This window comes from Podarcis muralis, chromosome 3 (genome assembly GCF_964188315.1).
Source record: "Podarcis muralis chromosome 3, rPodMur119.hap1.1, whole genome shotgun sequence".
Classification (NCBI taxonomy): domain Eukaryota; kingdom Metazoa; phylum Chordata; class Lepidosauria; order Squamata; family Lacertidae; genus Podarcis; species Podarcis muralis.
The window spans coordinates 111,931,192-111,946,908 of record NC_135657.1 but is presented as its reverse complement, the minus strand read 5'-3'; the positions used below and the strand labels follow the sequence as shown (position 1 = coordinate 111,946,908).

The 15,717-nt window shown below is 44.3% G+C and overlaps 1 protein-coding gene across 1 annotated transcript; it reads right to left on the bottom strand.

Moving 5' to 3' along the window:
- Positions 1–6,415: 6,415 nt before the first annotated feature.
- Positions 6,416–10,410, bottom strand: LOC114593274 (uncharacterized). The gene is made up of 3 exons (XM_077925344.1): positions 10,362–10,410; positions 8,726–8,784; positions 6,416–7,105 (listed from the first exon to the last, which is right to left on the bottom strand). The coding sequence occupies exons 1-3, from the start codon at positions 10,408–10,410 to the stop codon at positions 6,416–6,418; spliced, it is 798 nt and encodes a 265-aa protein (XP_077781470.1).
- Positions 10,411–15,717: the final 5,307 nt, after the last annotated feature.

The following is a 15,717-nucleotide window of genomic DNA, read 5'->3' as shown; positions in this document are numbered from 1 at the left end:
AAAAACCTTAAGATATTGGAAGATATCTCCATTTGAGGCTGCCCAGTTATTGCTGTGCTCAACAACCTTCACCACGGGCCATGTGAACCAGAGCTGATAGGAGCTGGGAGTTCAATAACATCTAGAGGGCTACATATTTCCTATTCCTGATTTGAAGGTTCTTGGGTACCAGGTAGCTCAGTTTGAGGTCCTGGACTGCTATTGCCTTTCAAATAAGACATAACTGGACCAGGAGGATCAATGATGTGTGTTAGTATAAACCTCCTCTCCTGTTGGCTTTCTCCTCAATGGAGGGACAATGGAGGCACTCTTCCATCCTGTGAAGTTGTGTGTCCTGGTTTTTGTCGACTTCTGAGTCCACTTGGCAAACTGACTCAGAGGATCTGTTGTATCCCAGCATGTTGAGATCTTATAATCTATGTACAGAGTGGGAAACATTTTCCAGGTGCAACTACAGAACATTTGCTGTGTCCCTCAGGATTCCACCTTTGATGTGCTGATAACTTGGTTTGTGGATCTTTCTCAGGACACTTATTTGACCTGGAGATTTCAGAGTTGAGCAAGGAATAATTAACAAAGGAAGATCAGAGTGGATAAAGTTACTACTTGTTACACGCACGCATGCGCACACACACACACACCCTGCCAAAATTACAGGGGTCTGAAATAAAATAAGTCTAAAACATTATGGTATTGGATTAAGGCCATAGTTAGCTTAGTCCAGGCGTCTGCAAATTCAAGTTTTCTCGCCAGCACAATCTGAGTGATTAACATTGTATTAAAATCCAAAGCATTGTTTGGAAGTATATGAACCTCTGTTTCCTCCGATCCTGCTGTAATTAATGTGCATAAAGACTTTATTGCTTGCATCAGATGAAACTTCAAGAATCTTAAATTGTTCTTTTTAAGAATTCTGGGCTTCCCACATGCAGGCGAACATGTGTTTTGCGCTATACTTCTACTTCCAGTGTGGTAGAGTTGCCATATTTCAAAAAGTTGTTGAGTTGTTTTTTAGGAAACCATTGAAATTGTGGTTTTAAAAAGGTATAGGTCATCATAAAACATCATAAAGAAACAGCCTAATGTCCGGGAAAATCTGGGCATATGATAGCCCTACAGTGTGGTATTCCAAAATACATCCCAGATGAGGTGTTAAATGTGCCTTTGCATTTGATGTGTAGTTGGTTGGGTGCTTTTTAAATGCAAATAGTATCAGCTGGGGAGGGGGAGGTACATTAATTATCGAGATTGCAGCAACTGTGGAGGGGGTGATGATGATGATGATTAAAATTTCATGATCCAGAAGGAAATCCATCTCTGAAGTGGTTAATTTGCCTGGGGAGGAAATCTCCCATTTGGTGTCATGGGGGATTTCCTGCACATACAATTTAACCCCTTCAGAGGGTGTGCATGTGGGAATTCCCTCAGGAATGAAGCAGGGGAGGAAAGGGTTAAATTCCCACTCCCTTCCCAATTATAGCAAGACCTCCCAGCGAGTTCAGTTTGCATTTAAAAAGAACAACCTTACGCATTAAATGCAACAACACATTGAATGTTGCACATTGTTTGGCCTTCAAGAAGTGATTTAACAATATGATCTGGCAGGGAGTTGAGATAACATTACAGCAGCCTGATAAGGCGGTTTCCTGGATGACTTTTCTCATTGTGCCTCTTTTTGTTTTTCTCAGTGTGGGGAATCCCTATCTAAGCCAATCATCAGATTCTCCAGGGCCTTTAGATGCTATGCACATCTAAGCAGCTCATTTTTATGTATTTACTATATTCATAATTGCCTTTCAGCCATAATGGCTCCCAAGGTGGTTCGCCATAAGAGCAAATTAAAAACAGTTCATACTTAGAAAGAACTCAAGTCTGACGAAAATAAATCCAAGCACTAATGAGGAAGGAGCCCACAAAAAAAGCAGCACTAGTTGGAAAACAAAACCCAGAATAAGCAAGCAAAGAAACACCAGAGGCCTTTCTCCTGGGCATTGTCGGCCAATTGGTGCCAAAGAAGGATAGAACTTTCTTTATGTATGCCACAACAGCAGCGAGAATACTTATTGCAAAGTATTGGAAGACACAAGATCTACCCACTCTGGAAGAATGGCTGATGAAGGTGATGGACTATATGGAACTGGCAGAAATGACCGGCAGAATCTGAGACCAGGGAGAAGAGTCGGTGGAAGAAGATTGGAAGAAATTCAAAGACTATTTACAGAAACATTGCAAAATTAATGAATGTTAGAATGATGTTGGAATGAAGTTAAGTGGCTTTAGCAGCAATGTTATTAAGGTTTATGTAAAAATGGATCGTTAATAGATGGGAATTTGAAGTAATAATATACTAAGATAAAGGATTAAGATAAGAACAAAGAGGGAAAGGATTTGCTGAATTAATTAATTGAACTGGAATGCAAAAAAGGGAGGTGTGAGGAGGTCAGGGAAAAAAGTGAACAAAAGACAAGATATGGAAAGACTGATTCGTTTTTAATTGTTATTCTATCTTTTCTGTTTTTTGTATTTTCTTTTTTCTTCTTTTTTTTGTATTATTGTAATTTTGTTTGAAACTTTAATAAATATTATTTTTTTAAAAAAGAAACACACCAACCAACCAACCAACCAACCAAGCACAAAGCAAAAAAAAAAAAAAAAAAAAGGAAGAAAGAAAAGAAAAGAAAAGAAAGAAAGAAAGAAAGAAAGAAAGAAAGAAAGAAAGAAAGAAAGAAAGAAAGAGACACAACCCAATTGTCCCTAATCTAATATCTGGAGGTATAGTAGGAAAGGTAAGTTTTCATTGGAAGTAAATTCCTAGCATTTTGAAAGTGCAACTTATGCAGCCAAGCGGAAGATTCTCAGTCTTCTTCATTGGCAACCTCCCTCACTTCCTGGTACTTCACCCAGGGGCCTCCCTATTGGCTTTCTGTGTTTGCCCCTCCTCCTTTGGACTGGGAATGAGTGTGGAGAAACTGCCAGGATCCCACTTCGATTTGGGGATAAGAAACAAACACGTTTATTCTGGTGTAAGCCAAAACCATCTCCAGGAAATTCTACCTTTCCCCAGCTTCACAGGGTACTCGCAAGAGCCCTTGAGATTTTCACAGCGACACCACGTTACGGCATGAATGGAAGGGGAAATGCAACAGGTCTTTTAAGAGAGCTGCTTCATTCCTGGAAGGTATCTGGGTGGTTTGCAACAGATGAGCAACAACTGTGTATTTATTTCTTCATCTGGAAATTCTTCCACTGGCACCAAAGATTTAATACCTGACCGCCAGTTTCTAGAAAGCATTCAATATTGTTTTATATGCAGAGGAGAGAGTTCATTTTCATGTCATAAAGGCATTGATTTTGGGTGTCCTCAAGTTTGTCGTGCATTTCTCGTGTCGGTATGGGTTTTTGTATAACTCTGTTAGGTGGCGAAAGCCTTTGGCTTGCCATGTTTTTGTAATGGGGATGGGTCTGGGGACAGATTATCTGCAACTTCCAGAATCTTAAATTGTTCTTTTTAAGAATTCTGGGCTTCCTACCACCCTTGTCCCACATGCAGGTAAATAAGTTGTTGAGTTGTTTTTTAGGAAACCACTGAAATTGTGGTTTATTATTATTATATATATATATATATATATATATATATATATATATATATATATATATATATATATAGTTTTATTGAACAATTTTAACAAACAAATTATCAATCAGTATAACCATTTACATTTTTTCTCCTCTGTTCTTTCATTGGGATTTCCTCATTCTTCCATTCTTGTGCTAACAAGACTCTTGCTGCTGTTGTAAATTCTTTGTTTTTCTTGGCAGGTCTTGTCCTACAATGCCTAACAAAAATGCTTCTGGTTTGTTTTGTTTTTTACAAATGTCATTATAAACATTTTTTTTTCAATTCATTGTAAATCATTTCCCAAATTTTTTTAACTTCTCTGCATTCCCACCACATATGATACATAGTACCTTCTTTTTCTTTACATTTCCAGCATATGTTTGACCCGGTTTTGTACATTTTTGCTATTTGTACTGGTGTAATATACCGTCTATACATCTTTATCGTATAGTTTTCTTTCAAAAGAGAACAACCTGTAAATTTCAAATCTACTGTGAAATTGTGGGTTTTTAAAAAAGGTATAGGTCATCATAAAGCATCATAAAACAAAGAAACAGCCATGTAAAATACAGAATGAAAAAAATTACAAAAACGCCCCCCAAAACACAATTTTTTGATTGACTTGCCTATGATCCAGGACAAAGCACTGCCTTTCAGAAATTCTCCCCGGACGTCAATTCTGCCTTTGAAATCCTAGTAACGTCCAGGAAAATCCAGACTTATGGCAGCCCTACAGTGTGGTATTCCAAAATACATCCCAGATGGACTGTGTGAACCTGTTTAGCATTGTGGGGATTTTCTTAATTTGTTTTGGAGAAATCGGTTTGTACACCATGGTGGGGATATTTCCAGTTGTATCCATTTCCATGTGCACCCATTGTTTCGTTCCGTCCTCTAGAATGTATGGGTGGGATTGTGTGGCGTACTTGGTTGGCGAATGTAAGTGACTCACACCAAACGTAACTGACCTGTAGAAAAGACTCTATGAATCAAAAACAGAGGTGTTGCATGCACCCTTGTTAACTAAGAAAATCCTTTAATAAAAACATCTAATAATAATAATAATAATAATAGTAATAATCGTAATAATGGCATCGATTTTGTGCAGATGCTTTTAGGTTCTTTGTGTGCGCACATGAATGCATGCGCAGTGCACATTTGCACCCACAGTAGGATGGATGCAAAAGATCCTGTCTTAATAAAGCCATCAATGTAGATAAATAGAATTTAAGATGGTTGGGAGAGTTTTAAAAAACCAACACAACTTAAGAGGAATAAGCTATAATGTCATTAATATCTGTCTCACTCTGGCTGTGTCAGTGTGTGTTTTTATCCAAAGCACTGCATTAAAAAAAGATTACCCTTTTCTGACCTCCTGCTCTTCCTTTTCCGCCCAAGAGAAAAAGAGGAAAGTGAGCCAGCAGGCTGGAGCTCAAATATAAACAGACATGCTTTGAAGGCCTTGCGGTATGCTTTGTAGGCTTTGTGTTTCTTCAGCAAGAATTAGAATTCAGAGTAATGCGTCTGAGGGACTCTGTGACATTAAGGGAAGCGTAAGTCTAATCCAAGATATCCCAGGCCTTGGCGAGGCAACGAGTCGTGCTCATGAAACTCATAATTAACTTGAATAATAGTTCGTTACAGCAGGCAAAGGCCAAGAAACACCTGGGATCTCGATCTGAAACACTGGAAATTCAGGAATGCTGGCGTCCAAGTCTGTGATTCAGACCCACAGCAATATGTTTGAAATAGCTCAGACCAAATGTGTCTGCGTGCATTTACGTTTGTCTGAATATCAGAAGAGTGAGGCTGAAGCCATCAGTCACACACAAGGTTGTCCTATGGAGACATGACTGAGGTGGCTTAACTATAGATGGGTCACAGTTGACCTGTGGACAGACTCCACTGAGAACTTGAAGCATGGTGTTTATGGTGAGGAGATATGGAAGCTGCTTGTGGGCGCTGTTCTGAGTAGCTTATTGGTCACAGCAAACCAAGTGAAAAAATGTGCGGATGAAGCCTTTGGACTACACTAAATAAATATAGCTCTTCCTGGGATGGCATGTACCATGTCCCTGAGATGCCCAAATGAGAAGCTCAAGCAATAATAATAATAATAATAATAATAATAATAATAATAATAATAATAATAATTTATTATTTATACCCTGCCCATCTGGCTGGGCTTCCCCAGCCACTCTGGGCAGCTTCCAAAAAAATATTAAAATACTGTAATACATCAAACATTAAAAGCTTCCCTAAAAAGGGCTGCCTTCAGATGTCTTCTAAAAGTCTGGTAGTTGTTGTTCTCTTTGTCATCTGGTGGGAGGGCGTTCGACAGGGAGGGCGCCACTACCGAGAAGGCCCTCTGCCTGGTTCCCTGTAACTTGGCTTCTTGCAGTGAGGGAACCGCCAGAAGGTCCTCGGTGCTGGACCTCAGTGTCCAGGCACAATGATGGGGGTGAAGACGCTCCTTCGATATACTGGACCGAGGCCGTTTAGGGCTTTAAAGGTCAGCACCAACACTTTGAATTGTGCTCAGAAACGCAATAAATGGAAAATAAAATCTAGAGAGAGAGATTGGTAGGGGGTTCGTTGGAAGAGTAGAAAAGAAGGAGCAAATTATATGCCAAAATAATAAAAAAAACGAATCCAGGAAATATTTGCTTAGGTTTTATTCATGTTGGAATATTACAGCCTGCAAGTTCATAGACTGTAGAAATCCACAGTCTAAGTTTCATAAGTCCTGGTGGGAGATATCTCATGCAGAACTCATTCAAATACATCTGACAATGCTTAGATGATGATCTTTCGTTTCTTTTGCCAGTTCATGGAATCCATCAGCCACTGTTCCAAGGCATCAACGTGCTCTTCTAGCCATTTCATGACAATGAGGCACTTAACCCCCAGTGTTGTCGCTTGTGCTCTTCCTAGCTTTGGGGCAGATTTCTGAGAAGATGCTTCTCTCAGTGTGCTGCACCACTCTAGCCACTTAGTGGCAGTTGCTGTGTAGTCAGCCAATAACTGTTCTAGGATTTTAACATGGTCTTTTGGGTGCTGGATATGAATCTTTGTAGACTCTTGCCGTGAATTGCCCATACTGTTGCCCGGGATCTCCAATGCTTTGTTGAAGGTCATGAGGTCCTCCTCCAGCCACTTGCTTAGGGTAGTATTTGGGTGTTTCAACCACATGTCTGCTTTGCTGATGTTTTCTTCCCAACATTTGTCATGAAGTAGGATCTCTTTGCCCAGCCTGTAGTCAGAACCTTCCATATACCTATTATGGAGCTCTTGGAGGGTCCACAAGTACATATTGAGCCATGCGGTGAGATCCTTGCTATGTTGCTCCAGCCATTCCCATAGGTTTATGACATGTTCATTCACCAACTGGTCTAAAGCCCCCAAGTGATCTTCTGTCCAGTTGTCAAGTTTCTGCAGAAGAAGATCTATGGTCTTAACGTGGTCCTCAAATCTTTCTCCCATTGTCTGAAGAACACAATAGATTTAAAAGAAATGACAGTGATATAGTTGACTATATTGTGTATGCAGCATAAGCCTATCCACACACATAAAGGGTAAAGGGACCCCTCGATGTTAGGTCCAGTCTCGGACGATTCTGGGGTTGCAGCGCTCATCTCGCTTTATTGGCCGAGGGAGCCGACGTTTGTCCGCAGACAGCTTCCGGGTCATGTGGCCAGCATGACTAAGCCGCTTCTGGCGAAACCAGAGCAGCGCACGGAAACGCCGTTTACCTTCCCACTGGAGCGATACCTATTTATCTACTTGCACTTTGACGTGCTTTCGAACTGCTAGGTTGGCAGGAGCTGGGACTGAGCAACGGGAGCTCACCCCGTTGTAGGGATTCGAACCACCGACTTTCTGATCGGCAAGCCCTAGGCTCTGTGGTTTAACCCACAGTGCCACCCGCGTCCCTTTACCCACATTTGTAAATGAGAACTACTCTTTTTAGTAGCTGACCTATTAACTGAGCAAGAACTCAGGGAAAGAGCATATGTACAGCTTGCAGGAAGTCCCAGATTCAATTTCCTGTTAAATGATCCTCTAGTGTCACTGTTCTCCTTGATCCTCACATTTCAATCCCCCACTTCTACAACCAATGGTTTGGATCCCAAGTACATTAACCACACTTACATAGGTCCTATAAAAATCAGTGGGACTTCAGCTGGTAATGACTAACTTTTCATATTTATTTCAATGTGAAATGACACATATTTAAGTACGTGTGATTACCTTGGTTTGGATCCAGTCCAAATGTTTGGTTGTACTAGAAGCAGATCTTTTGCAGAAAACAAGGATTTTGAAGTGGGTTGTTGGACATCAGACTTATAAAGTTTCAGACTAAGGTAAAGGTAAAATGACCCCTGACCATTAGGTCCAGTCGTGGCTGACTCTGGGGTTGTGGCGCTCATCTCGCTTTATTGGCTGAGGGAGCCGGCGTACAGCTTCCGGGTCATGTGGCCAGCATGACTAAGCCGCTTCTGGCAAACCAGAGCAGCGCATGGAAACGCCGTTTACCTTCCCGCCGGAGCGGTACCTATTTATCTACTTGCACTTTGACGTGCTTTCGAACTGCTAGGTTGGCAGGAGCAGGGACCAAGCAACGGGAGCTCACCCCGTCACGGGGTGAGTTTCAGACTACACATTAATAAATTTTGTGATTTGTTCCTCCATTTTGTTTTAAGTAACACAAAGCAATCTCTGACCAACTGCCTGAGTGCGAAACAGGGCAGGTGTGGAGAGACATTAACTGATAAGAATATAATATGAGCCCTACTAGATCAGACAAGAGGCCTATAATCTAGTATAGTATCCTGTTTATCAACATGGCTACCCAGAACCCTCTTTGACCACATGTGATCTCTTCAGGTGGAGAGATCCCTCTCTTGCATGCATGCATTGCTGGGCACCCACAATCTGGGGCCCAAATCACACCACTTCTGTTGTGGACAGAGAGAGGAAGATCACCTGCCTCTTCAGCCATGTATTCCATAAATCTATGCAAATCAATATATTTGGAACACTAAAATGCTTATACAAAACCAAGACATAAACATCTATTGCCCTGTATGTTCTAACAAGCCATACCTGCAGAGACTGGTACCATGAGTGACTATCAGGAGGATCTTTCCAGCTTCTCCCTGCCTCTGGGAATGAATATAATAAATAAATAAATGCATTTTTATTTATACCCCGCCCTTCCCGGTTCAAAAACCGGGCTCAGGGTGGCTAACAACAAATTGAAAACACTTTTTTAATGACCAGGCACTCGTTGTGTCTCCTTTTCTCACAGCACTGAAAGTAACTTTCAATAGCATACTAAAAAGAATCGGTTGTCATTTTCTGTATGAATCCTGTTCTGATTCATGGAAATTACTCTGCAGTTTTCCGTAAAGAGACATTGCTTGTGCAACTTCAGCTCAAGGTGTGTTGAAATGGAGCCACCTGAGCTGTTTTGTGCAAATGGAGAGATGCCCAAGAGATCTTGACAGCTGCGTCTGCGTTCTTTATTTACAGCTTTACCGCTTTTGCCAGATACGAAACACATACAAAAATAACACTCTAAAAATAAACATGGCGCATACAATTTCTACCTGGGAGGCGCCAACTATGGAATTCTTTCTCCCATTCACTGAGCGTATAAAGCAAACATCCCAGTTGAGCATAATGCAATGATGAATCACTGCTTCACAGCCAGAGAACAGCTTATCCTGTGCAAGCTATCGGCACAATCCACTCCATGCCTTGTTCCTGAACAGTCACTATGCAAACACTATTCTCTGCGCATAGGAATGGGGCTGTTGGGATCAGCAGTAGGAGAATCTTCAAAGAACACCCTGCTGGGATGGAAATTAAGGGATCATCTCCTATGCCTTTACAGTGGTACCTTGGGTTAAGAACTTAATTCGTTCTGGATGTCCATTCTTAACCTGAAACTGTCCTTAACCTAAGGTACTACTTTAGCTAATGGGGCCTCCCGCTGCTGCCGCCGCCGCGCAATTTCTGTTCTCATCCTGAAGTAAAGTTCTTAACTCGAAGTATTATTTCTGGGTTAGCAGAGTCTGTAACCTGAAGCATCTGTAACCCGAGGAACCGCTGTAATGGTTTACAGTCCAATCCTGCACATGTTTAAAGGTAAAGGTACCCCTGCCCGTACGGGCCAGTCCTGACAGACTCTAGGGTTGTGTGCTCATCTCACTCTAGAGGCCGGGAACCAGCGTTGTCCGCAGACACTTCCGGGTCACGTGGCCAGCGTGACAAGCTGCATCTGGCGAGCCAGCGCAGCACACGGAACGCCGTTTACCTTCCCGCTAGTAAGCGGTCCCTATTTATCTACTTGCACTTAAGAGTGCTTTTGAACTGCTAGGTTGGCAGGCGCTGGGACTGAGCGACGGGAGCGCACCCCGCCGCGGGGATTCGAACCGCCGACCTTTCGATCGGCAAGTCCTAGGCGCTGAGGCTTTTACCCACAGCGCCACCCACATAACACACATGTTTGCGCAGATATAAACCCCACTGAGCTCAATGAAGCCTTCCCTGATGCAAGTATGTGTGGGACAGCAGCCCTCCTCCCCACTGTGGCCCCAAGGAAGTACCCTCCTTCCCCAGTGCTCAGTCTGCTGTTAGTCCCAGAAGGAAGCTTCCATTGGCACTGCAATCTAATAATTTTAGCAGGCGGAGTTAACTTTCAAGACTTGGCTGCAGCAAAGTAAATGACACTCACCAGGAATGAACATAATGAAATGCAGCGCCAGAAGTAGTGGCAGGAGCATGACGAATGAATGTGCACCTGTAAGTTGTGGGGGGAGAGAAAGAATTTAGCATGAACAAGACCTAGAATGAGGGCTAAAAGGTTGAACGTTCCATTCTGATCACTTCAGATTCATCAGCCGTCATTTTCTGGAAAGGCAGTGCAAGTTGTCAGGCGTACTACAGCCAAAATTAATTTCTCCCTAGCTGAAAGATCAATGCACCGTATTTTTTGCTCCATAAGACGCACCTGACCATAAGATGCACCTAATTTTTACAGGGGGAATGCAAGAAAAAAATATTCTTTAAAGGGAGCGCTGCGCAGAGGCTGTATGCATCCCAGGCTCTGCTCAGCGCTCCCTTTCACGAGCCGCGTGGAGCGTGTGTGCGGCGAATGCAGGCTTTTTCCCGAGGAGGGAGAAGGGCAGCCTGTCACTGATGGGCTGCCCTTCTCCCTCCTCGGGGAAAAGCCCCCAAGAGTCATACACATGCTCCGTGTGGCTCGTGAAAGGCAGATTGACTCTTGTGGGCTTTTCCGGGAGGTGGGGGAAGGGACTGAGGGGCTAAGCCAGAAGCTAGAACAACAAGAGGGAGTGCTGCGCAGCGATCCCTCTTGCTGTTCTGGCTTCTGGGATAGCTGCGCAGCCTGCATTTGCTCCATAAGATGCACACACATTTCCCCTTACTTTTTAGGAGGGAAAAAGTGCATCTTATAGACTGAAAAATACGGTATTTATTTATTTCGCGACTGCTTTACATGAAAGCAAAGCAAAGAAAAGAAAAGCAGGGAGCCAGGGCAGGTCAGGAGCTCAGGCAGGAACTGGCAACCAACAATGTTGCTCCTGCAACTTGGGACTGGGGCTGGCCGGCTTTTATCTTCCCCGAGGCATTAGGGCGGCCCCGATCCTCTGGTGACTCGCCTCTCCTGGCCTGGAGGCGAGCACTCCTCCTATGGGAACTTCGTTCCCTCCACCTCTCTGTCCTGAGCCTCTGCAGCTCAAGAGAGGCTGGAGGGTTACCAGACCCAGAGGCCACCTCAGCTTCCTCTGAGGGGGCTGAGAGTGGAGCACCTGCAGGCCATGGGTCCTCCATCATCTCAGGAGCCAGAGCAGACTCAGCTGATGCCTGCACCTGAGGATCCAGCACAGGTGAGGCTGATGCCCCAGCCCCAGCTCAGCTGGTTCTGGAGGCGGGGACTCCTGTGCAGGCTGGGATCCCTCAGGTTCAGCATCTGAGTCCAAATCCCAGGCCATCACAGATGCAGACTCTGCCGCTTTTGGCAGGGATTGGATCCACCACCATGTGATGCTAGGCGGTCTTGCTCACATGCCAAATAGCTCCGTGGTAGAGCATCTGCTGGGACGCGGGTGGCGCTGTGGGTAAAAGCCTCAGCGCCTAGGGCTTGCCGATCGAAAGGCCGGCGGTTCGAATCCCCGCAGTGGGGTGCGCTCCTGTTGTTCAGTCCCAGCGCCTGCCAACCTAGCAGTTCGAAAGCACTCCCAGGTGCAAGTAGATAAATAGGGACCGCTTACTAGCGGGAAGGTAAACGGCGTTTCCGTGTGCGGCTCTGGCTCGCCAGAGCAGCGATGTCACGCTGGCCAAATGACCCAGAAGTGTCTCCGGACAGCGCTGGCCCCCGGCCTCTTGAGTGAGATGGGCGCACAACCCCAGAGTCTGTCAAGACTGGCCCGTACGGGCAGGGGTACCTTTACCTTTTAGAGCATCTGCTGCTTTTGTCCCCAGTTCAAAACCCGGTATCTCCAGATAGGACCCAAATTTGAAACCCTGCAGAGCCACTGCACTGGACTCACTTGGTTTAAGGCAGATTCCTATGTTCCTATTTTCCTAAAACCTTTTCCTAGACCAGCCCTTACGTTTTTGATCTACGCTCTTATTAGGTAAGAAAAATCAGAGCCTCTGTTCTATTCCGAATTAAAAAATAATAATCTTTTATCTATACTGGATGTATTCAATTTGGCCCAGAGTCTTACTCGTGAAATTGAATCAAAGGCAGCCTTCAAATCAATGAAGGCTGCATATAAGACCCCATGGGTTTTCTTGCGTATTTGTCAATAAGATGTGCTAAGACAAAACAGTGATCTATGGTAGATCTGCCTTGCCGAAATCCAGCTTGCTCCTCCGCCAAGATAGCCTCAGCATCCATCCAACTAGTTAATTTGATATAGAGGTGTTTTGCATATATATATATATATATATATATTTGCTTTCGTAGATTTTCACGGGTACAGGAATGCAGGTTTTGGTGTCCTCGGGTGTCTTCCCGTGTAAAAGTTGGGGTGTCTAGGCGACGTTTCGACGAGGTCCCACTCGTCATCTTCAGGCTGGTGCTTTCGGCTTCTTGTTACTGGAACAGAGCAGGATCTCAGTGTTTGAGTTCCTATAAATACTGTTGAGGAGGTGTGGCAGAGAGGAAGTTCCCAGGCTAGTGTGCCTTTTCTTCTTTTGTTCCTTAATTACTTGAGGGATATCTTGAGTGATTTCTTGAGTGATATCCTGAGTACCACTTAGGTGGGTCATTAGGTGTGGATTAGTTGCTAAAGCCTTTGTGTCTTGACCTCTTGAACTTTGTGAAGAGTTTTTCTGAGAAGATGGCTTTACTGCACTTAGTTGTGCTCTGGCTTGGCTTCGTGTATAGGGGCGAGCTGTGGTTTTGTGGCCTGTGCCAGCCAGATCTGTGTAGGGATTGCAGGGGGGTGCAGCATCCGGAGGTGAAAAAAAGAAGAAAAAACTTCCTCTCTTTTCCAACACATGAAAGAAACAGGACACGAAATTAATTTTGCAGATTCCAAATTGCTCTTTAACATGGAACATCACCACAAGAGAATAATCATGGAAGCCATCGAGATAGAGAAACACCCTCACAACATGAACAAGCGTGACGACACATCCCGCTTGCCAGACATCTGGAAATTAGCCCTCCCCACAAAAACTGACACCAGATCCAGAGGCACACAGAACGCCATCACCAATCAACCACACCAGACCCAAACCCAGACCCTCTCCACAGATAAATTACAGACACCATCCAGTAGCCAAACCATGGTGGCACCTCCGGATGCTGCACCCCCCTGCAATCCCTACACAGATCTGGCTGGCACAGGCCACAAAACCACAGCTCGCCCCTATACACGAAGCCAAGCCAGAGCACAACTAAGTGCAGTAAAGCCATCTTCTCAGAAAAACTCTTCACAAAGTTCAAGAGGTCAAGACACAAAGGCTTTAGCAACTAATCCACACCTAATGACCCACCTAAGTGGTACTCAGGATATCACTCAAGAAATCACTCAAGATATCCCTCAAGTAATTAAGGAACAAAAGAAGAAAAGGCACACTAGCCTGGGAACTTCCTCTCTGCCACACCTCCTCAACAGTATTTATAGGAACTCAAACACTGAGATCCTGCTCTGTTCCAGTAACAAGAAGCCGAAAGCACCAGCCTGAAGATGACGAGTGGGACCTCGTCGAAACGTCGCCTAGACACCCCAACTTTTACACGGGAAGACACCCGAGGACACCAAAACCTGCATATATATATATATATATATATATATATATATATATATTGCCATTTGTGGAGGATCTTATGTACAGCACAGTATCTTTATATAGGCCATTAATCAAAAATAATAATCTTTTATTTATACTGGATGTATGTCTATTCCAAATGATTGTCTCCTGTTTGGAATATGATTCAGTGGTCAACCTTTATATTTAATTTTCCCCCCAACGAGCATACAACCTGCTCCCACTCAGTCCATTAGGAATCCCATGGCCTGAAGATGCAGAACAGTTACTCCTCCCAAACCTTAACACTAAAACCAATCCATATATGCCCAAGATAGCCAAGGTGGTATATTCCTGGTATTGTTGGACTCCAACTCCCAACAGCCTCAGCCAATATGGCCAGTGGCAAGGGATAATGGGAGTTGTAGTCAAACAACATTTGCAGACTCTCCAAGTATTCCTATTTTCCAGGGACACTCCTGGATTTGTCCCAGTTTCTGATCTGATCCTAGAAGGTTCTGCTTTCCCTTAGGACGTCTCTATTTTCATCGGAGAAATGTTGGCGGGTATGGAGTTATGCGACCCCCTGAACCACTTGAAGACAGCCCTGTATAGGAAAGGTTTATAAAAAATGTTTAATGTTTTATTATGTTTTTATATATGTTGGTCAGCCCTGAGTGCTCACTGGAAGGACAGATCCTGAAGCTGAGGCTCCAATACTTTGGTCACCTCATGAGAAGAGAAGACTCCCTGGAAAAGACCCTGATGCTGGGAAAGATGGAGGGCACAAGGAGGAGGGGATGATAGAGGATGAGATGGTTGGACAGTGTTCTCGAAGCTACCAGCATGAGTTTGACCAAACTGGGAGGCAGTGGAAGACAGAAGTGACTGGCGTGCTCTGGTCCATGGGGTCATGAAGAGTCGGACACGACTAAATGACTAAACAACAACAAATATATGTTGGAAGCCACCCAGAGTGGCTGGGGCAACCCAGTCAGATAAGTGGGGTAGAATCATCATCATCATCATCATCATCATCATCATCACCATCACCATCGACTAGAATGTCCCTATTTTCATCAGAGAAATGTTGGAGGGTATGCATTTGGAGGTCCTCATATTGGCTCCCCCTGATATATGTCATATTATATATGCTCCCTATCATCTTACTATCAAGCTGGGGGAATAAAAATATATTTTGATATGGCTCCTCAGGGACGCGGGTGGCGCTGTGGGTTAAACCACAGAGCCTAGGACTTGCCGATCAAAAGGTTGGCGGTTTGAATCCCCGTGATGGGGTGAGCTCCCGTTGCTTGGTCCCTGCTCCTGCCAACCTAGCAGTTCGAAAGCATGTCAAAGTGCAAGTAGATAAATAGGTACCATTCCAGCAGTAAGGTAAACGGCGTTTCCGTGTGCTGCTCTCGTTCGCCAGAAGCGGCTTAGTCATGCTGGCCACATGACCCGGAAGCTGTACGCCGGCTCCCTCAGTGAGTAAAGCGAGATGAGCGCCGCAACCCCAGAGTGGGTCACGACTGGACCTAATGGTCAGGGGTCCTTTTACCTTTTTATGGTTCCTCAGCATTAGAGTGGCACCAAAAAGGTCCTTACCAATTTGTGACTGCTATTAACTGAGAAATCAGGTGCTCCCTTCCTCTTTCTCTGGGTGGCCTGTTGGCCCTCTTGCCTCCTATCTCAAATCTCCAGCCTGTGCCAGTAACTACTTGATGTGTTGATTCCCATGACAACTAGTGATGTTATAAAGGCCAGTGCCACTAGGTGGGGGAACAGGAGGAAAGAAAAGCACA